General features: G+C 54.3%; 5 protein-coding genes across 5 annotated transcripts; 4 read left to right on the top strand and 1 right to left on the bottom strand.

Annotated features, from left to right (window-relative positions):
- Nucleotides 1-217: 217 nt before the first annotated feature.
- Nucleotides 218-1,400, top strand: CCOS01_10623 (short-chain dehydrogenase; the record flags this gene model as incomplete). Its single annotated transcript, XM_060458777.1, has 2 exons — nt 218-652; nt 732-1,400. 2 exons carry the CDS (start codon nt 218-220, stop codon nt 1,398-1,400), a joined length of 1,104 nt encoding a protein of 367 aa, XP_060310579.1.
- Nucleotides 1,401-1,604: 204 nt separating this feature from the next.
- CCOS01_10624 (uncharacterized protein) lies at nt 1,605-1,829 on the top strand (the record flags this gene model as incomplete). Its single annotated transcript, XM_060458778.1, has 1 exon — nt 1,605-1,829. One exon carries the CDS (start codon nt 1,605-1,607, stop codon nt 1,827-1,829), a length of 225 nt encoding a protein of 74 aa, XP_060310580.1.
- Nucleotides 1,830-5,042: 3,213 nt separating this feature from the next.
- Nucleotides 5,043-7,015, bottom strand: CCOS01_10625 (uncharacterized protein; the record flags this gene model as incomplete). Its single annotated transcript, XM_060458779.1, has 2 exons — nt 5,043-6,916; nt 7,006-7,015. 2 exons carry the CDS (start codon nt 7,013-7,015, stop codon nt 5,043-5,045), a joined length of 1,884 nt encoding a protein of 627 aa, XP_060310581.1.
- A 2,066-nt stretch (nt 7,016-9,081) lies between these two features.
- On the top strand, nt 9,082-11,607 carry CCOS01_10626 (WD domain-containing protein; the record flags this gene model as incomplete). The annotated part of the gene is made up of 7 exons (XM_060458780.1): nt 9,082-9,987; nt 10,044-10,211; nt 10,272-10,657; nt 10,717-11,002; nt 11,101-11,295; nt 11,388-11,463; nt 11,537-11,607. Coding segments are annotated over 7 exons (2,088 nt in total), but the record flags the coding sequence as incomplete, so codon positions are not given.
- Nucleotides 11,608-19,701: 8,094 nt separating this feature from the next.
- Nucleotides 19,702-21,781, top strand: CCOS01_10627 (arrestin; the record flags this gene model as incomplete). The annotated part of the gene is made up of 4 exons (XM_060458781.1): nt 19,702-19,766; nt 19,904-20,047; nt 20,116-20,878; nt 20,933-21,781. The coding sequence occupies 4 exons, from the start codon at nt 19,702-19,704 to the stop codon at nt 21,779-21,781; spliced, it is 1,821 nt and encodes a 606-aa protein (XP_060310583.1).
- Between the last annotated feature and the right edge of the window lie 982 nt (nt 21,782-22,763).

The raw sequence follows: 22,763 nt of genomic DNA on the forward strand, positions 1-22,763 counted from the left end.
TGGGTAGATTTGCAGCAGAAAGTGTGGACTAGACCATCTCGAGCTTTGTCTTACATTGGTCATCCAGCACGATCGACAGTCGAGTTTCCCCGCGCCGCCACACCATCTCCAACGCACGGGAGACCTTGGTGTGCATGATCAGGCTGACGTTCAACTGCAAGGTGTGTGTGTACCAGCCTTCACCAACCCTCGTCATCGCATCACACATCTCAAACCGATGCAGCATATCTGCATGGACGTCGCACCTACTGAAGATAATGCCATGACTACGGATCCCAGTCAAATGGCTTTCCGAGCCGTTACGCACTGGCTCCAGAGCCAGACTCTGCCGGTATTCTGCTGCACTACACCGGGATTCCGGCCGCGGATGCCAACAGACATCGAAGCTGACAGTGTGCCTTTATCACAGTCTCATCTGACCAAGGCGCTGAGCCAGCAAGAGCAGCATCATCAAAGCCAGTCGCCTCAGATCAGCGACGCGGAAACCAGCGAAAGTGTCGCGCGGCGCGCATCATCTGCCCTGTGGACGAAGCCACTGCCACAGCTCCCGCCGCCCAACATGTCCCTGTCAGGCAAAGTCGCCATCGTCACCGGCGGCGCGCGAGGCATCGGCGCCGCCATCGCGTTGAAGCTCGCACGAGAAGGGGCCAGGGTGCGTCTCTACCGACCTCAATCTTGTTGAAATGAGAATTTCGGCTAAAGCTAGATTTTCGTGATTCGCGTGATTAAAGGTCGCCTTCACCTTTGTAAACACTTCATCAATAGCCAAGGCCCATGAGGTCATATCCGAGATCGAGGCCTGCGGGTCCTCGGCGACCGCCATCCAAGCCGACGTCTCCAAGCATCAGAAGAAGGTCATCGAGCGGACCATGATGGCGTTTGGCGTCACCAAGATTGATATCCTCGTTAACAACGCCGCCGCGACGCTCAGCGCGACCCTCGATGACACCACCACCGAGGACTACGACCGCATCTTCGACACCAACACGCGCGCCGTGTTCTTTATGATGCAAGCCGTCAAGCCGCACATTGCGCCGGGCGGTCGCATCATAAACATCTCATCCGTCGCCGCGCGCGCCGATTCGCCAGGCAGCATGGCCTACGCGGGGAGCAAGGCGGCCGTAGAGGCGTTTACGCGCGTCGCGGCGCGGGAGATGGGGCAAGCGCATGGCGTGACTGTGAATTGTATCAGCCCGGGGACGGTCAAGACGGAGATGTTTGACTCGCTGCCCGATGACCAGCGCAGCGCCGACTTGGAGAGGGCCTCGCTTACGCCCGCCGAGGCGAGACTGGGCGCCGTTGAGGACATTGCCGACGTTGTTGCGTTTGTGGCGAGCGACGAGTCGAGGTGGATTACAGGGACGGTGATTCCCGTCAACGGAGGCCGTTTGATGAACTGAGGCGGTGATGAGTGAGTTCGGAGGAACTCACGGCTCATGGAAGTATGCGACTGAGTCGCCGATGGAGAGTATCATGAGGGATGCGAAAAGTTATTTATATGCTGGCCGGCCTATGGGACACAAATGGGAAAGAGGAGGGTCGGTTTTGACAAGGCTGTATAACAAGTCAAGTGTACGATGTGAGTCTGGGTCTGAGACATCGGGATGAATTTTCTTGTATTCCTTCCTTGGCTTTTTTTTCTCTTCTTGTCTTCCTTGGGTAACAATACGGGTGTCTCTGGGTCTTCCGGGTTTGGGTTTCTATCTGGTGGGAGCGTCGGTCATGCAGTGCTACATGAAGCTGTACTTTTGGTTTTTCTTGGGATTGCCTGTCAGCTTGTTTGGGAGCTGCATTTCTTCTTCCTCTTCATGTATGGTAACGACTTTTGAAATTTCTTGAGTACACGGCCGGAAACAGTCTGGAATACCACTTACGAATTTGCTCTTATGTATCGGTCTTGCGGAAGCTGTGAGCTGGTGTGATGTGATGTGAGGCTGAGGCAGATGTTGGTGATCGGGCCGGCGGCCTTCGTATATAAAGACGGAGCCAGCTCTCGCTATGGTATGTTCGTCATGTCTATGGTCTTGGCTCCTTTCTGGGTAGGAACAGAAGAGATTGGGTGGCCTCATTTCCACTGAGGAGAACTGGGAGCTGAGGTAGGAGGATTGGAGAATGTGGATACGAGAGGAAAGGCTGGGCAGACGCTCGTGTGATCAAGCCAAGCGTGTCTCACCCACTCTGTTGTCTTGTAGGGTCCCTGTATATTCATCCGCGCGGAACGAATAATAATATGGCGTCGAAGAGGGTTAAAGAGAGATGTCTGGAGATGTTTTGAGGCATAAGGTAAGTCAGGTGCTTGTTTGGGCTTGGGTTCAAGCACTTTCTGCAACAGGGTGCCGATATTTCCAGCCTTCTAAAGGTCCCTCGCAGTGGTTCTTACCAGCTAGAATGATCGCTGGCGTAAGCTGTGCCTTTTATATTGCCTCTCACATGGCCTCCTTCCTCATTTGACACTTTGAGGTCTCCGGAACCACGTACTGAATCTATTGAGTCGTTGGATTCGGTCAGACAAAATGGCATAAAAGCCCTCTTTACTTTCTCGCTTGCCGGCCTCGGGACATAAAGTGTTTATTGCTGTCGATTACGGGAACCAGATGCATGATAGCATGTCCATTTCGGAATCAGTTAGAGCTGGTCAGCAGCTAGCCAATACCGATCGCGTGCTTGTCGACACTTCTTCTACCGTTCAAAGATAGGTACCAGTGTAAAAGTAGAAAGGAGACTCACCCACAGCAAACCCCCAGTCCGGCATGGAATAATAGACCAGCATACGGTAAATCGGCTTCTCATTTTACAGAACCGGCCATATCTCCACATAGCTCGTTGCCACATCCCGAAATCAAAACCTGAAATGTTATTCTCCCATCGCTCACGCCATGGCGAGAGGGGCATGACTCCTGCTTCTAGCTCCCATCGCTTCGAATAATCAAACATATTGACTAGCCTCTCCTCTCGAGCTCATTATACAGCCATGATGTCCTACATCCCTGTCTTCGTGAGCGCGCCAAAGAAGAAAGCTGAAGCGAAAAGTGATCCGTGAAATGACGGCTGGGCTGCTTTCTGACCCCTTCCGTAAGCTCTAGGAGGCCCGCGAACATACCTTTCAGAGATCAAGTAATCGGTGGCAAGGAGGATGCGGAAAAACATTAACTGAGGCGTCTGGGGCCAGGCCTTCTCATGCCATGGTTTCTGGAACATCTCATGGGATCGATGCATGGTCATGAGTACATATATCCCAGAACAAGGTCGGAAATGTGAGTGTTGATCCTGACGCATACGAAGAGACACCGAGAATGCTACACATCATAGATTACAATCTCTGGTCTGCGTCTAACGCAGGCGCTTGGAGAGAAGACGCTGAGTCCATGGCAGCGAAAGGTAGGAGCCACCCAAACGTCAAGAATTATCGAGGCCTCCCTCACGCCCTGTTTGATACCATACGAAGTCGCACATGACATTGCCGTCGCACTGCCTCATTGAAACACAGATCTAATTTGGCCTTCTAGTCTCGAACCACTGCCTCCGTCAACTTCCCTTGGCGGTACCATTGCAGACGGGTTTTGTGCCGTTTGCCCTAGTACTATGAACCAGGACGACGCGGCTGAGAGGTCAACTTGCTATCGTCCATTACAGCATATAGAAACATCTCGCTTATTAATCACTTTCTGCCAGCAACGTGATATACGTCGGAGAATACGGTGGCGATGTGAGCTGCTGTTATATGACGGAGGACTCTGGTCATGTTTAAATAGCAATGTCCTAAGTCCCTCCTTAACATGGGGTCCTCAAAGTAAGTGAACTCATACGCATCGGAAATTAGCGAATTGGACGCAGAGGTTTTGGACGCGGTTGAATCTTGCTTTGCATTGCTGGAGACAGAGTAGTATATAGTCTGTAGAGATAAGCAAGAGCCGTTGAACTAGTCGAACCTTCTACCGGAAAATACACACCCGGCATTGCGGCACTGCTGTCCTGGCCTTCGCGAGCGTATATTTGTTGACCTCTCTCTAAGCTATCGCTCACAAGCGCGACTAGCTTTGCAAGGCGATCCGTATCTTCGATGAGAAGGCCTTTGCCGCCGCTCATTCCTCTCAACCGTGTATGCTTTGGCCGTTCGCTATGGGGGAGAAGACACATCTGACATTTGGATAACATTTCTGGCCTGGAAGGGCACTCATAAACTCTCTTCCTGAGACGTAGGTGGAGGCTTCATAGGCCGAGCATAGATTCTGCGCTATACACCAGCAGGGCCCACAAGTTCAAGATGTCAGCTTCGCACAACGGGCGGATGGAACATTTAGGGCTACAAGCCATGTTACGTTTCTACTTTGTTGTAGGAAGGCCCAAATTGAGAAAAGATCTCAAAGAAATCATCCAAGGTATCATACCTATATGCTAGTCTATCCAAACGTTAAGTGCCTCAATGTAGTTCTCTGGCCTCGCGAGGGTATTGGACGGAGACAGCCGGCCGCCAACACATTGCCATCGACTGCATGGCCACGAACCTACCAGTAGGTCAACATAACCGCTGGAAAGTAATAACAAAGAGTAGTCTTCTTTTGACCTACCAACTCCCGTGAGCTTCTTGGTTTCTTGTGCCCGTGTTCGTGCAGAGATACGTACGCATAGACAACTGGTGTTCACCTACGAAAGTCTGCTTTCAGACACACCGCCATTATATGTGGCGCATGTTCAGTATTATGAACGGGAGAAAGAGAGTACTTTGGGAGGATTGGGTGAGTTCGAGTGACAATGGACCAGTAGACAACACCCTTGAGAGACGAAGAACAGTCTTGACTAAATGAAATCGGGGCGGCATACTTCAGGCACTTGAGCATAGGGACAAGAGACATTCGACCTGACAAATGCGATGATATTACGTTTGATTAGAGACTAAGTTCCTAGTTATATGTGTAGGGCGGAGTTGGGTATCATAATTGTAATTGTATTTCAACGAGTGGATGATGAGACGTGCGAAATCGCGCCAACTCCGAGCAGATGCAAGCGGGAGGAAAACAAAGCGCCTAGACTCTAGCCCTCTTCTAAGCGGACGTCGTCGATCGTCGCCAGATCATGAAGGCCGCAACTCCAGCGCAGGCCGTCGCGCCCAGGGCGAGATAGAGGCTTGTACGGTCTGGGGGCTCCTCTTCGCTCCGAGGGAAAGCGGTGCTGGGATTCGTCGCCGCCTCGGCAAGGGCAATGAACAGCTCGCTGATACTGGACCACTTTACTGTGACGTGAAGGGGCGTGCTCATCATGAGGCTTGACGTGTACGTGTCTGGCTGCGTCTCGCTGCGCTGCGTTGTCTTGTCCTTGTCCGCCTTCAGAGCTGTGTAGATGTTGGGAAGGTCGTCCAGTTGCGGGTAGCGCTTGCGCAGGTCGACGATGTGAGAGAAGGAGTCAGGATCCGAGGAATCGTACGTATAGCAAATAAGGTCGCAAGCGTCGAGCTTGGCCTGATTCTCCAAGATGGCGGGCTCGAGCTCACCCAGCTCTTCCATAATCATGTAACACTGCTTGCCGCCAGGAAGCTCTACGCTGTTGACGGCTCGGCGCGGCTTGATCGTCGGTCGGTGGAGAGTGTCAAACGGCCTATTCAGGAAGGCGTCCAGCAATGAAGATTTGCCAGCCCCTGAAGCACCCAAGACGTAACACAGCACGACATTGCGTTCTACCTTGCCTGGGCGTCTCCTGCGCTTGCGCGACTTGGTCACCTTCAGAGCAGCTGTCGTGGTTTCCCTGGCGGTTGCAGGTTCGAAGCCAAGGTACGCCAGATACTCGAGCGTGGTCTTGGGCTCCATAAAGGTGGTCATGCTCCATTGAGCGAGCCATCCTTGCAGTGTGACGTGCCCAGCCTCGTTGCGTACGGTCGACGATGGGAAGGATGTTTCGATCCAGGAGGCAGGAAGTCCTGGCGTCGGCGCGAAGAGGGCCTCTAGCTCTTTGTCGTTGAGACCTCCATCGTTGTCCTTGTCGAATAGCAAGAACAAATCGACGAAGAAGCGATAGCCAGCCGGGCTCAGTTCTGCTGATGAATACTCGGGTACATCAAACTTGGGTCGCAAGAAGCTGTCTTCCAAGCTCAAGCTGTCTGTGTAGCGGAACTTGCGCAGTATGATCCATATCGTCTCGTGCCGACCCTTCTCCGCGTAGAGTTTGTTGAGTTGCAAGAACCCGCTCTGGTCGATACCCTTCTCGGTCGATAAGTGCGGGACAGACTTGCCAATCGACAGCTTAATGTTCTCGAGATCTTCGGGAGTTAGGGGCTTGTCGAAGCACTTGGACTGGAAGTTGTGCATCTCTTGATCGTTGAGCCACCCGTCTTGGTCCTTATCGCACAGGTAGAAAATGCGTTTGAGGGCGTCGACACAAGCCGGCTTCAAATTCCCCTCCTTGTAATCGAACAGCGGGGCGATGGGGTGGGTGACGGCCTTTTGGCACAGGAAGAAAACTTCGTTGACGTTGCGGTGCTCCCTCGCGCTCGAGCGGATGCACGAATCGATCTCGCGGAACTCGGACATGACAGGAAGCATCTCGCCTTCGACCACCTGCGGCGTGTTTCCTTCGCCCGTCAGGTCGGATTTATTCGCACAGAGCACGACTGGAACATTGACACCGAGGGAGCGGAAGTAAGGCATCCAGAACAGGGCGACGCGCTCATAGCTGTAGTGGTCTGAGTAGACGAGAAGGATGACGTTGCATTTTCGTATCTCTTTCCTGAGGGTTGTTCGGTCCTGAGGGCGGGCAGAGGTGTCGACGATAGTGGTCGTTACGTTCTCGGGGGTGCCCAGCTGTGGAGGGATCGTGATGGAGGGGAGGACGGATTGGATCTTATTGGAGATGAAGACATCCTTGACGAGCGACGCAATGAGGCTGGACTTGCCGGTGCCCTCATCACCGCAAACGCAGATGCGCACTATGGAGTAGCAAACGTGGTCAGTAGGAAGCTTGACAGAGAGAACAGCGGTGGAATGGAGCTCAGCTCCTCCTCGTCAGGCCACCTACCAGAAGCCATGGTTACGGTATTTACAGCTCGATCAAATGCTCCTATTGCGAATCCATGGCAGGGTCTATGGCGAATGGCTGCTACAAGGAGGTCGATTTGATGAAGCGGATCGCCGTTTGAGGTGGGAACTGCTGGCTGAAGATGGCTGCTTTTTCTTGATGGAATTGGCCCAACGGGCTTGTAGAAGCTTTGGAGCGGGTAGGACGGGAGCTGCAGGTCGACGGGGATGACGACCTGATTTACAAGGATGGGTCCAGTGGGGTAAGTGGGAAGGCACTGATAGCACAGCGGCCAGCGCGTCTGGCGATGCAAGTTGCGGTCACCAGGGAGGTCACACACGCTGAAGCATTTTGATGGATTACGTAAGTTTTCCTGGAATAAGACACAATATCAGCTTCTCTTCGTACACTCTCGTGAAGAATAAGAAGGGAGAACCTAGATCTTGGTGGTTGCGGGCCCCGTACGAGACTCGCAGAACTCTCACACCTCTCCTTCTGCGTTTAGTGGCCATGGTAGAAACATGTGCTGGTACTTGCAGAGCTGTGTCATTCTCTTCATTTCTTACTTCAGGTACCTAGGTTCCATACCCAAGCAAACAATATGCTTCAAGACAGGCAGTCCCGGATAAATGGCTCCGTGTGCCCTAGACCGAGACATGTCTTTACGTAAGTTTTAGACCCCATTCAACGAACTCCTATGGATTGGTTTAGCAGTGACATCTCAAACCTTGACCACAATGGTTCGTGATGTATCAGGACATCCCATTTTTGCCAGATGAACTCTGAGTATATATCAACTTGATCTTATTAACTGAACTTCATCTGAGCACATTCGGTCTACGAACTGGTCTTGAGAATTACAAAATACCTACAGCACCCCTGCCTCGTTCTTCGACCTTCGTACCCCACACTTTACCTAACATGCCGTTGTTGCTGTTTCCTCCAGAATGAACCCATAGTCAGGGACAATGGACTCTTCTGATGCTGGCCGGGTTGTTGGGGAATAGGTACACTATATCCGAACTATAGTATTCCTCCCCACAGTCTGTCAGTCGGGGATCCTCCACTCTTCCCTCCACCCCTCCCATCTTGCATCCCCATCCCACCACTCACGTCGCAGCAATCCTTCTCCGCGTCTGACCCGGGGGCCCTCGTTCCCCTGGAATAAGCCATGCCCCAATACCCCCAACCTGCAGTATCGCTTTCCCCTGCCACGCTTGCTGACCTGCCACGCCTCCCCATGAAGACGGAGCCCTGGTGTTGGGAAAATGGGGATAATTGGCACATCCGCCGGGGGGTAAGGTAAGGAATCATGTGCGAGAAAAGGGCGGGGAACCCGAATTGGAAACGAGCAGGCGCAGCCTTGGGGGTTCTTGACTGATTGTGGAGGGTTGTGGTTGGCGCGCACCTTTACACTCCTTTGGCCTGGGACGAACCAACCCCGGATCGGAACCGAACCCGCCTATTCGTGCCTACACCTACCTTACACCTTCAACCTCTCTCTTTCTTACCTACTCACCTCGCTCTATTAATAAGGTGCTACACCACCACCACATCCCTCCTCCGCGCCGCACATGAACTCCTCTTGAGTTCATCTGGTCATTCGCGGCGACACATCTCCGCTGCCTTCTCCCCGTCCACACCTACCCGTCGCGCCTGACTTCCACCGTCCGATCGTCGAACCCTCACCAAAAAGCCGTCCGTCTCTCTCTGTCACTGCCGTTATACGTGCGACCTTCCCGAAACGTCGACCTTGTCAGCCTCGGCCGTCGCCCGTCACCCGTCATCCGATTACCCGTTATCAACAAGGCCCAGGAACCTCCACTCGCGGGGCCGCCAGTGACGTGAGGCGGAGCCGATCAGAACGCACCCAGACCACCGTCCCGAGCGCCCGACGATAACCACCTCCAACCACCTCACCTTCCGACGTCGCGGTTCAACCCTCGCGTGCCTTTGATCGATATTTGCCCACGTAGCAATTGAACACCGCAATAGATCTGGATCATACATAATACTAGCCCATCATGTTGTGAGTTTACCCGACCTCGGCTGGTCCTTGCCCGCGGACAAATTCAGCCAGCACCTATCCAAACCCAGCCGTCCAACCTGCGCCATACCAAACATCACGCAGGCACGAGACAGCCTTTTCCAGCCTCGTTCCAGCCACACACCCCAGAAAACTTTGCCCACAATGTTGGTATCTTCAAAGACAGAGCAGCAGCTGACAATTGCACTCCGTGCGACACCAAAAGCGTCCTTCCCCCTCCCCCGCGATACCCCTCGCACTCGGGCGCCTACGGCGCAATCGGCGCCGGCATCGCCCCCATGATCGAGACGAACAACATTCTCTCCAACCCCGAAGGCCCCGAATACCAGTTCCTCGTCGGTGAGGGTACCTACGTCCTCAAAGAGTGCCTCCATCTCGCCACCCCTCCACCGCATCCCTCTGAGGCCCCCGTCGTCAATCCAAACCCGCTCGCTACGACGCCCCAGCCCGCCTCCGCTGGCACCAAGCTCTCCCTCATATCTCTCGACGTCCGCGCCGCGCCCCCCTTCTTCTACAACAAGGGCGCCAGCACATCCACCACGCTCTCCTCCTCCCTCGGCGGCGACATCCAGGAGCACCCCAACGAAGGGCGGTATTCTACCGAGGCAGGGCTCAGCAGCGATGGAGGGGACGGCCGCGGTGCCTCCCTCAGCGACGGCGTCGCGCCCCCGACGTCGTCATTGACCATGGTGTCGGCTCCGGCATTCGGGGACGGAAACTCGGCGCTCGCGCCGGCCAATACCAAGGACGCGGCCAAGAAGAAGGTGGCCAAACCCAAGAACAACATGACCAAGAGCAACTCGTCCTTCATTTCTAGAGTCATTGTGAACGAGAGCTTGGCCAAGAAGCTTCAGGAGCGGCCTACGGACGGCGTTTTTGCGTTTGCCAATATCAATCGAGCGTTTCAGTGGCTGGATCTGTCATCACCAACAAAGGTTGGGCTTCCCACGTATCGACGTTGCTGCGGACCACTTTACTGACGAGGTTGAAGGCCGACTACTTGACCAAGATTCTGTTTACAAAGGCTCATTGCCTGTGTCACGACGTGAACCCCATCACCAAGAACATTGCTCATATTGATGTAATCATGGGCTTCTCAACGGGAGAAATCATCTGGTGGGAGCCTGTTTCTCAACGGTATACTCGGTTGAACAAGAATGTAAGTCTTTGGAACCACACTTTGAAGCGTGTGAAACCAGGTAGACTGACCGTGCCCCAGGGCATCATCAACGGCACACCGGTATCAGAGATCCGTTGGATACCAGGCTCCGAGTCCCTCTTCCTAGCAGCGCACATGGACGGCTCGCTGGTGGTCTACGACAAGGACAAGGAGGACGCGCAGTTCTCCCCAGAGGAGGAGCAGCTTGCGACCAACGGCTCATCAACAAACGGAGAGAGCGATTCGTCGACCAACGGCGTCAACCACAACCTCAAGATCCAGATCAACAAGTCTGTCCACTCAAAGAACCAAAAGACGAACCCCGTGGCATCATGGAAGCTGTCGAATCAGCGCATCAACGCGTTTGCTTTCAGCCCGGACAATAGGCACCTGGCAGTCGTCTCGGAGGACGGCTCGCTCCGCATTATTGATTACTTGAAAGAAGAGTATGTTTGAGAGCTCTGCCGATGCTCTGGCGTGACTTGCCCTAACTGACACGACACAGGTTGCTGGATCTCTACAACTCGTACTACGGCGGCTTCATCTGCATCACATGGTCACCGGACGGTAAATACGTTCTGACGGGAGGCCAAGATGACCTCATCTCCATCTGGTCCGTCGTAGACTCGGCCATTGTCGCCCGCTGTCAAGGTCACCAGTCGTGGGTGACATCGGTGGCATTCGACCCGTGGCGTTGCGACGACAGGAACTATCGGTTCGGCAGTGTCGGCGAAGACTGCAGGTTATGCCTGTGGGATTTCAACGTCGGCATGCTGCACCGGCCCAAGGCGGTACGTCGTTTTGTTCCGGCTCCCCAATTTCCCCGCGTCGAATCGGGAACCTCGGAGAGGGGGCGTGAGACCAAAAAAAAGCTGACTTGTAGATATAGGCTTCCGTCCATCACCGAGGCTCCGTGTCATCACGGTTCCCCAATCCCTTGCAGAGACAAGAGACGGCCAACACGTCGGCGAGCCGCATCCGGTCCAACTCGACTCTGTCTGGAGGGGCAGTGGACGAAGACGGCAGCAGCATCGTTCATCCTGTCGAGCCTCGTGCGAGGATCGCCATGCTACCTCCTGTTTCTGTATGTTGCCTCGGTTCCTCACTTCCACATGAAGTTCTACATCTTGTCAACTTTTTCTTCTTCTCGAGGATGCTAACACTATCGACAAATAGTCCAAGGCAGTTGATACCCATCCCCTGTGCTGGCTGGAATTCACAGAAGAAGCCATCATCACAAGTTGCAAGAACGGTAAGCCTTGGACCTCGCACCGAGGTGTTACAAGCCTCAACGGACACATGCTAACATGTCAACCCCCCAAAAGGCCATATCAGAACATGGAATAGGCCGACTGATGCCCCGGTGCCGACGGAGGGTGCCTCTCAACCATCTTAGCCGCATACTCGTCTTTTGGTGGAATGATAATGAGTTGGCTACCCTTTTGTTTTTCGTTTCGTTGCAGATATTGGAGGAGTCGAGGTGTAGAAATCATGTCAGCCGATGCATCACCCCTCTACGCGGGGGCTTTGTCCATAATTCTTTTCCAAAAGTGCTTTTTCGCTCAATTTCAATCAAACCATCCATGTCCAACTGCAGTATTATGTGTCAAAAGATGTCATTTCAACTCTCTTTTCGGTTTTTGCCTCAATGCTCTGTCGATGTGCGTTTCCATCATGAGGGTTTCGAGATGATCATGACGTGACGCGATCTGCATGTGATTTGAGGATCCCCAAAGATGTCCAGGAGTTCCCACTGTGAAAAGGATGCGCCACTCTCGAGACACAAAGCTGCATTGGCAGCACTGGCAGCGAAATCAAAGATGCGGCTCCGTAGTATAATAGTGGGCTCTGGGCTTCTGTACATCGGTCGAGAGCGTCGATGGACCCCCTTGGCCCTAGTGTTCCATTGGGGGCCCCTCCTTACAAGTTACCAGCCACAATTGACTCTGTGTGTATCTCTGCGACATTGGTTCGTCGACAATCCGTTGGTTGTCGCACCGCGGCGCGTGGTGTACCAACACACTACGGTGATAGAGAGAGTGCGTGGGGGCTCCACCACGCTCGACGCCACGCCCAGCCATGTTTGATGGAAATGGCAACAAAATGGGTTACGTCTGCATGTAGCAGTGGGTAGCGGGAACAAACGCAATCCAAGCTTGGCTCAGCCGCCAAATATTGCAGGGCCCAGGCACCCAGTGAAACATCAGAGACAGAGAAACGGGAGAGCGGAAGAGGAAACCCGGCCCAGGAAAAAAAAGAGTCTATCAAGTTCCCGATCCACGCTCGACGAAAAGAAGCCGGGACGAAAAGTCGAACGGTTACCGGCGCAGACTTGCAGGGTCATTGATGCCTGGGCTACGTCGTCCCGTTCCTGACCCGGGAAAGGTAGATAGCACATGCTTCTGGAACGGCGTCCATATTGTTCAAGGACGAATCGAAACGGGACCCCTCCTTCAATAAAGTCATGGATCATTGACCTTTTTTACTTGTCAGAAAGCAGGGAATGGAAATTCCCGATGTCCCCACTGTTAATTTGATATGCGATAGGTTCCTGGGAGTCTGCTACAGGTCAAAGACGAGTAAGAATGGGTGTCGTGGTATCCGTATCCGTAACACGAAGAAAAACACCTCGTTGAGCGAAACCTGGCGGAGCCTTTTTCACATGTTGTTGGTGGTGAATGGCGGCCTCGACACGCGGCGCCATAGAAGCAGGGTAGATGCTGAGGCTCTTACTCGTCGTCCAACGAGACTTTGATGAGGCTTTTTGAGCGGTGCAGCCGCAAAGTGTTTTAATGTGCAGTAGTATCGCCGCAATGTGTGTCTGAGATGCATGCGGGCGTATCGGGAGATCCACGTGTATGGATGCAGAGCACTGTTGGAAAATTTTCCCTATGTCGCCGCAAGCTTCGATCATTGAAGCTTCAAACCTTCACGCCCCTCTGTAGTGACAAGGCGTTGGCGCGCCGCGCAGATAACGGGTAGACGGCCCACACTGAGCGGTTTGTGTGCACCTGCATATCAAGGAGCTTACCCTAGCGTGCCTAGGGAACTCGGGAGCCAGGAAGCAAGGCTGAGGACGAGTCCCACAATCGTGGTCTAAAGTGAAGGTCCTACAGGTCGAAGCCGGTCTGTATGTAGTCTATACTGCTACAGGAAGGGTGCGGTATCAAGGTTTCCATCCCAGGAAGCCCAGGAATGTATTAAGAGGTGCGGCGTGGCCCCTCCTTTTTTTCACCGCTGCAAAGGGCCGAAGGTGAGAGATTTCGGAGAGTGGATATGCGCAGGCGGCGGTAGTTGGCGAGATTTTGAGATGGGGCCAAGCTTCGTGACTCAACCTGGCTTGGTGCCCGAGATGGATCTTGCCCAGTTCAACATTGTTGAAACGATGGGCCTGTTTGGTGATTTGACCACGTTCAGCGACGCAGCGAGCCTCTCGTACACATCTGTTGCCATGTGCAGCAATTTACCAAGACGGGAGAACGCATAACCGCTGCGGTTGAACATGTCTGGACGACCCGCTCAGTTCCGACGGTTCTCATTCGATTTTGCAAGCGAAGATGAGCAATGAACGATGCTCAGGCCATGATGTGCACTGGGGCGAGACACAACGGCCCAGACGAGACGAAGCCAGGGACCAAGAGACGTACGAAAGAGATGTCATGTTGATATCAGTGGGGCCCTAGGGTGATCTGACATCAGGTCCAGGAGCAGGCATGATGCTATCTTTGCACAAGGCCAGTCGATTGGGCGGGGGCCCGCGGGCTTTAGACTGCGGATGCCATCTGCGGCAGCGAGCGAGCTGAGCCGTTGAGGCGCCAATCCTACGTACTCATCAAGGCGACGTGCAAGTTGCGCATCGTGGCATTGTGAATTCTTTGGATCTTGACCTTGTATCCGTACGGATACCTTGGTCCCTTGCAAGATGCGGCCCTTCTGTAGCGTACCTTAGCTTGGCGGGACAACGTAGGCGGAGCCTTGGTGGGTAATGGCTTGAGGAGCCTTGACCTCGCTTCTGCTAGTTATCCGCCCTCAGTGCAGCTTCACCGGACAATCTGACTGGGATATGTTCAGATGTCGAAGAAATGCGTACATCGAGGTGGAATCCAAAGCTTTGAGGGCTACGATTGGAACGGCGAAAGGTTTTGCGCTGTCGCTTGCGTATGTGACAAGCAACCATCTACTTTGTAGCTTTGTGTGTGGAAAAGTGACGACATCAAGAAAGCTTCAACACGGCGGCAGGTGGCTGCAGCTCTTAGAGTCGGAGCTTGAACTTCGTTGGTGACACAACACCGACTCGAACATCGGCAAGCATGTGTCCAGACGCCACCAAGGAAGTCTAACTCAAATATTGCTTGAGATAAAAAGCAGCTTCGCAGGAACTTGCCGGCCGATGTGCGATTGCGAGATGGATCATGGCTGCGCCGTTCACAAAGACCGAAACTCGCGCCCGCCGCCCGTATCTTGAAGCTTTCGATTCGGCGTAGGTCCGGGCTCGGCGCGGCTTCGGACCGCTGCACGGTGACTTTGCGGCTTAGTGCAATTTGTCGTTATCTCGGAGTCATTCTTCCTAGCGCTACGCTTATTGGATGCCAGCCACCCGTGGGAAGGGTGAGGGAAAAGTCGCAATCGCGTCGGAGAAAAGCAGGGTTGAAGGCGCCATTGTCGAAATTTCAGCGAGGAATCCACTCGAGATCGAGTCGGTGAGAGGTCCATTCTCCTGGAAGACTGGCACTCTTTGTTTTTTTCTTTCCTCTTGGTCCTTGGCTTTGCCTGAGCCCTAGGGGGTTCAAGCCCTCGCAAATGGAGAAGAGTCGCACTGCGGACGGTGCTGGCCGAATGATCGTATGGTAATGGATTGATTTCTGTCTCTGGTTCATATGTTTCCTCATGCAGGATTAAGTGGCAGCGGAAGCGCTGTAACCGCGGCCATTGTCGGTTGATAGACCGGGACTTGAAGCGCAGAGGCTCGGAGCCCTCTGACCAGGATCAGGTTTCTCAGAACTCAGGTCTTAGGGCTCAGGAGTCGCTTTTCGCTTCTTCGCTTCAAGCTGGAACGAGCAGGGAGCATTCCTGGCTAGAGCAATCAAGGCCTGGTGCTTATCGGTGGAGATTTCACCGAACCCTCAGAGCCCAGATGGGTATGCCCATAGCAGGGCTCGGTCCAGGTCCGGGCCCAGGTGCCAGAGTGCTTCCGCCTCTCTCCTGGCGGCGATCTTCCAAGCAACGGACCAGAGTCTGGCAGGGGTTCAGGAACAATGAGGGCCGTCGTCGGTTCAGTGGACGGGAGTTTGATGGATGATGGGACAGTGGGAACGTGATGCCCAGGCCAGGTCGACAGGGCGTATGATTTGGACGTCCTGGAAGCTCTTTGTCTGCTGAGAATGCTGCATGTGGTGCTGCATGCGGCAGACCTACCCATTCAAACGGGCCCGACAGAGGAGCTGGACAATTTGACTTGCATCGGCTGCCCGCAGGTCTGCAGATGCCAATACGGAGAGGTCATGGCCTCAAGCGCGACCGTCGCCCATTAAGCATGATGCGAGACGTCCAAGTCGGTCGTGAGGTGCAGAATCGGAGAGCTGTGGGATGCGAAGTGCTGGTTCCCCGTGTGACTTGGGGCACTGGGTGCCCCGAGCACATCCATTTCCCGTTTTGACAACATCGTGAGATTCTATCCGTCAGGTGCACTCAAGGTTACGGTGGGGGTAACTCAGATATGGCCACAGCGGTCGTCCTGTCTTTTTTCTTTCCATTTTGAGACCTCCGATGTTGTACATGCTTGAAACAAGCAATGGCTGATCATGATCCAAGCCTCTGCCGCTCAGATGCAAGTACCATGTACCCCGCCGTGCTCTACTAGAAGAGTCTCATGATGAATGATGTTTATGACCAGTGACTGCATCTGAGAGACGATCTTTGTTGGAAGCTTCAACGTCAGCCAGCAGGATTTGGCCCTGCGCATCTTCGATAGCGGGTGTGGGGGTCGCCAATCTTGCCCGTACAAGGCCACAAGAGGCGTGGCCTGTTGGAAATGACGGGCAATGGCCTCGGTCGAGACTGGCAGCTGAAGATGATGGATGCGAGAAACCCCCCATGTATCACGACGATAGAGTCCAGCGGATAGGTCTTGGCTCCTTGGGCGTCTTGCAGGTGGACGAGATGGTTGCCAAAGCCACAATTGGTGACGATGGTGTTTTCGAGGCGGTCTACTGGCGTATCGTTGCTAGCCTAGGCTGCGTCTTAGTTGCATTGGCGATGAAAGACGGTCGATATTCGATATGAGATATTGGGTGCAAACCAACACACTACAGAAGCGTGTATCAGTAATACGGTAGAGCCCGATCAAGGAGGCAAGTACCACGCGGGTTGCAGCTTTCCGTAACGAACGGAGGGAAGACCGCTTTGCAGTTTGGGTAAGGTGGTGGTTGGCGATTGATTGACCAGGGCAGATGCTGGACCCAGGACTTTGCAGATTGAACATCCCACGCCAGAACCGGGCCCACCACGCTGGCCTGTCCACTCAGTTTTGTTGCCTCGAGCGAGTTTTCAAAAACGGGCGTCTATCGTAATTCTTGCCAGGGGACGTCTTACAAGATTCTCACCGGGTGCCGTCACTTTAGGAGATGAGAAGGCGCGGCGGCAATCAAGGTGGCAGGCACGCCGCACAGCGTAGTGTACTCCGCAGCAGGTGCCAGGCGGCATACCAAAGAAGGGGCAGAGACTCAGAGTGACGGGCAGGCGCGCAGGGAACGAGGAAGGGACCCACAGCTTCCATCTGAGCTTCCATTCCACCCGACCAACCGACGTCTATCGCACGATTCATGCAGGGGCCAATCAGTGGCGTCGGTGTGGCAGTCTTTTTTCGGCAATCCGTCGCCTTATCCGTCCAGATGAACGGCGCCCGGGCGGCAATACCGTCTGTAGATGTTTGGATGTATCTTTTGGTGAACCTAAGCTTTGCCTTAGCTAAGGTATCTCATTGTTGGAGGATTCGAGGCCCTTTGTCTGCCCGGCGGTATTCATGTTGGTTGCCGAAGCCTAGGTGCCCTACCACGCCTTGGTCATAATTAGCTTCGGTCACTTCTCAAAATACCGGCTTTGCATCGTAGACAATACCTATCCGTAGGTAGTAAAGGTAAGGTAGACCTCGGCACCGCCTTGAGAAGGCGTCGCTGCAAAGACACCTTCACGGCGGGCACATGCGCCGCCCGTCGGAGCTTCCATCTGATGGAGCGAGGCGCATCGGAGACTTATCTTTCCATGTGCAATGGAACGGGCAGATGTTTAGCTGTACCTGTGAGGTATCGCGGACACCTTAATTGCATGCAGCAGCAGGTGTCCTTTACGGTCTATGTGCCTGGGAAGACGGGACTTGATAGGTAGGTACGTGAGGTTGCGCCTGAATAACGTGTCGGTCGCAGTATCTTTAAGCTGGGCGCATTTCGAGCAAGAGCAACCACCCGCGGACCTGAAAGTGCAAGTGCAGGCGCTCGAACCATGTGTTTCAATTTGGCTTGCTTTTCCCCTTAGCTACGGATATCTTTCTGCCCGTCATTCATTTTCTCCGTCGCCAGTTTGGCTCGCCAATTTCAGAGAGTCGCATTTTGGGTAAATTCCGGTTTTTTGAACAGACGAACCTGCCTCGGATGGCCACATGAGTCCCCAAAACTGCAGGCCGGGCTCTCCGTGAGGTAGCATACCACGACTTGAAGATGATCCCAGCCTCCGTTTACACGATGAAGCCCAGATGAGATGTTCAGCGTTACGAGGCACACAACTGGGTACGGAGGTACGAAAGCAGGTATTTTCTGACCACAGCCTGCCTGCACTGTCCAGTCCATGGGGGCTGCCAAGCCGGCCAAACAATCCACCACACCAAAATCAGCAAACCCACAGCCGCTCTCCCTCTAGGCTCAAGCCCATCCTAACTCTGAAGGGTGCTGATTGCTGAGTCTGGTAAAGGGATAAGAGATAACGATGGTGTGCGATGATGAGAGTCAGACAACAGGCCCAGGCTCAAACTCAGACTCACCAGCATCGGCATCAGCGTCAGTAGCCGCACCATGCATCTCTGCCAAAACGCGCCATCGGTTCACCGTCGCTCCAGATAGCCTTGGATAGGCCGTTTCTAGTTTGGATGGCTGATGAGATGATGCCCCCGTTCATCAGTGTATCATAGTCAGGCACGGAAACACTGCGAAGAGCGCGCATAGATGCCGCGTGCTCTCGTCATGACTTTTTTTGCGCTAAAAAGTGTAGATGGTTCAGATGCTTGGTTTGACCGAGAGACTGACCATGATTCACCCACGCCCCTCCTCGTCGTTTGAGGCAAAAGCCGCAAGAGGAAGAGGAAGAGGAAATTCATCCCACTTGTTCATGGACTCATCCACCAGCGGCAGGGCACCATCGCCGCCAAACCCATGTCTTGGTTCCCGACACCACGCGCGGCACCAAGCAGCAGATACGGAACGATATGCACAGACCAGAGCGCAGATACACACCCGGCCTCTACGTAGTGCCTGAGTGAGTCGCTGTTGAATTCCCATCTGACAGCGACAGCCACAGCCCTTCCGTCAGTCGGTGTCAAGTCGGTGTTCTCTCCCGCGTGGAAAAGGGTACGTGGGTACCTATAGGATACACTGTACCTTTTCATAGGTACCTTGATTATGTGACAGCAGGAAGCAAGCGGAACACCCAGGCTCAGCGTGCACGCTCCATTGACCATCCGTACCTTACCTCATTCTCGCCTTCCCTCTGGGTCTCTCTGGCGCATCGACCCAGCCCTGCTGCACCTCGTTTCTTCGCCGTGGCCCATCTGGATGGGCAACACAACACACCCCGGCTCCGTCTTGGGCCGTCCTCCTTGCCCGGTGGCTGCCGCTGACCCTCATCATCCATCCTCCTGAAAGCCAGCAAATCGACGGAATTCATCCTTCCTGCGCCTGTATCCGTAGTGTACGTACCCGTACCGCCCCTTTCCTCTCTTCCTTGCCTTACTGCGTGGGTTCTCCTTATCCTTTCTCCGTCCACAAGGTCCATGGGGACCCTGAACAAGGAACTCGTCTTTTCGCACACCTCCCGGGCTCACACCCATCTATCAATCTTTTTTTTTGCTGCCGAATCAAGGATGCCCCACCTATCCCACCAAGAGCGAGAACCCGCCGAGGGGCAGGGGCGTGGCCGTGGTGGATGACGGGCGTGGGTTTCGATTTTCGGCTTCCACTTCCCACGCTTTTGCAATTCGACGTGGGTGTGCTGCCCGTTTGTGAGGTAAAGGCGCGAACTTTTTGCTTGTTGCGCTTGGTCGCTTGCCCACGCCTACGCCCACCTTTACCTTTGATCTGACGAATGTCCCAAGTACTTCGTACCCAGAAAGGACGCTCCGTCGATAAATACAAGCTCGTCTCCAGACCTCTCCTTCCCAGATGTTTAGGCTGTTTCTTCTTCCCCAGGCATACCGCTTGGTTCATGTCACACCCAACCTTTGAAGATGCCGTCATTCAATCCATTCTCAACCGTCACAGGCAAGCATGCCGCTTCGCTTTTTGAAATCAGGTATGCCCTCCTGCCCCACGTCTCCAAATCCCGCCCTTTCTTTCCTCTCTCCCTCTCCAATTTCTCTTTTCCGGCGGTGACTCTTTGTTAGTCCCGTTTTGTGAAGGGCCTCCCCGCTGACGTCTGACACCCTACAGGCTAGACAATGATTTCATCGTATTTCGCGGAGGAGAGGACGAATCTGCCGGTCAGATCCTCAAGGGCGTCGTGGTGCTCTGCTTGCCCACGCCGCTCAAGATCGAAGATGTCCACCTGCGACTGACTGGCACCCACCGATTAACGTAGGAGGCCCTCCTTATTTCCGGTTCGATTTGCTGCAGATCAGTCAACTGACTTGCGCTCTCAATAGGTGGGATTACTCCAAAACCGCCGCTTCTGGCGTCTCCAGCCAAAAAGTCGACAAGACCACCACACTGCTCCAACATCGCTGGGCTCCGTTTGTCGGCGGCACTGGTGGCAAGAACACCATCTTGCCGGCCGGCAACTATGAGTGGCCCTTTGAGTACACGCTGCCCGGCAACACCGCCGAGAGCGTCGAAGGCATCCCCGAAGCGAGCATCACCTACAAGCTCAAGGCCACCGTCGCCCGCGGCAAGCTCGCCTACGATCTGCACGCTTACAAGGCGCTGCGCATTATCCGCACCCTCGAACCCGCCGCCCTCGAGTTCCTCCACGCCATGAGCGTCGAGAACATCTGGCCGAACAAAGTCGACTACTCCATTATCATCCCGCAAAAGGCCGTCGTCTTCGGTGCCACGGTACCACTACAGATGCGATTTACACCTCTTCTCAAGGGCCTCGAAATGGGGGAGATTTCAATCAAGATGTTGGAAATCCGAGAGTGCACACTGCAGGGTCCCACAGGCAACGTTTTCAAGGAACACAGGACAGAAAGAGAAGTCTCCAACTGGAAGTTCGACGTCGAGCGCGATGAGCACTGGCACGATACGATCGAAGACACCGGCCAAGAGGGGTGGATGGTTGAGAAGAAGCTGAACCTTCCCAAGAGACTGCGACAGTGTGTCCAGGATCTCAACCACAACGGTATCAAGGTCCGACACAAACTCAAGCTTGTTGTCGCCCTGAAGAACCCCGATGGTCACATTTCAGAGGTGAGCCGCTGTGACTTCGCTCTGTGATGGCTTCGCAAAACTGACAATTCCTAGCTCCGAGCCACTCTCCCCGTCTCCATCTTCATCTCTCCCAATATGCCCCTTGACGAGCATGGAGTTCTCGTTGACCAAGCTCCTGGCGCGCCTGCTCAGGCCGAAGTCACCCGTATCGCACCCCCCGGCTACGGCGAGCATGTCCTCGATCAACTCTACGAAGACGTCGACATGAGCGGCTTCCAGACCCCAGCTATCCAGTCTGGCTTCAGCAGTCCTTTCTACGCCCAATCGCGCGCCGGCTCGTCAGAGAACCTTGCTTCTCTCGCCATGATGAACGGCCATGGTGTTGCTCCCGCGGCACTGTCGCATCGCCTGCAAAACGTATCCCTCGATCCCACGAACCGCAACACCTCGTTCAACTCATTGAACGCCATCACGGAGGACGTTGCAGCCCCGACATCTGTTCCCACAGGAGAGAACTCACAATCACAATCGGCAGCTTTGACCCGCCACAACAGTGCCGAGGATCATCCCAACTCGCACTCCTCAGGACGCAACTCGCCTGAGCACCTCGACTTCCCTGACATGGCTACTTTGAGCAAGGTGCCTAGTTACACAACGGCTGTCAAGACTCCCCTTCGGCGGGGCCCGAGTAGTGACGCGCTCCCCGACTACTTCTCTGCCATGAGCGCCCCAAACACGCCTCCTGCGAGCGAGGCTCCTGTTGCAGACCCGCTTGGCATGATCCCTGAGCATGAAGGTGGCGGCAGCGAGCCGACTACCCCAGGTGGTTCGCACCGTTCATGGCATCGCCCTCAGAGCATGAGCAACCTGCTCCAGGCTGTGCAGGGCGGCGGTGATGATCGCCGAATCCATCTCATCCAGGGACGGGAGAGAGTTTACTAAGGCTACTATGCGGAGATGATTCACACCATACTCACTTGATTATATTACGACTATAGAGAGGGCGGCAACCATTGTTTCGGGCATGGCATCGGCGTTGATGGGTGAAAATGGGATACTTTCCCATGGGACTGGTCTTTTGAGATTTTTACACGATATAGATTTGCGCCTTGGAGGCATCAGGACTCATCGGCTGCTTGGACACACGCAAGGTATAGGGATCGGTCTAATAGTTCGTGGGATCTACCACTGGGGCGATACTGGGAAAGGCAAATAGGGATGTACGATATACCCACCGCTTAAAGCGCGGCGTGTCGATTGCGAGATACCAAAGATGACAAAAAAAGCCAATACTCGATTTTCTCAATATCTTGTGCAAAGCTGCAGAGTGAAGCGATCCAAATGGTTACGCGGGGTACAGTTACCACGACGACGGCAACATCTACCACTCCTTGACTAGTTGTCCGCTACCTACACCGGATCCCGACGATGGAGCGCCCTTGACATATTCAACGGAGAACACGCTCGTAATGCCGAGAGTGTGGTGGTGGCGGCCACGGCGGCGGTGGGGGGTCTTCCGGTACGGCGGCGGTGGGTGTGGCTGGCCTCCCGGCCGATGTCGGACGCCCCGATAAGAGAGAAGTTTGAAATGGAGGGGGAGGGGTTGCAGCCAACCACCCAACTTAGCCTAAAGCGAACATGCCGAGGGGTCACCGGGTATCACGTTGTTCATATCTGGGGTGCTGGGTGTACAATTTTACCTCTTTCGGTACCTGGTTCCCAGGTGTCTGGATGATTTTGGGGGGAGGTAAAGTTTCAGGGTTGTTGTGGCTGTGGCGCGGTGAGACCGAGGTGGGATGCTGGATGTGGTGACGATGGCATCATCTTTTCATAGTATCAAAGTCATGGCTTGACGTGATGGCGGTAAGTTGTCAGGTAGATATCTGAGAGCGTGGGGGAGTGCAGGAAGCATATGGATAGCGCG

The sequence above is a fragment of the Colletotrichum costaricense genome (genome assembly GCF_030867565.1).
Source record: "Colletotrichum costaricense strain IMI 309622 chromosome Unknown Scaffold_11.1, whole genome shotgun sequence".
NCBI classification, from domain to species: domain Eukaryota; kingdom Fungi; phylum Ascomycota; class Sordariomycetes; order Glomerellales; family Glomerellaceae; genus Colletotrichum; species Colletotrichum costaricense.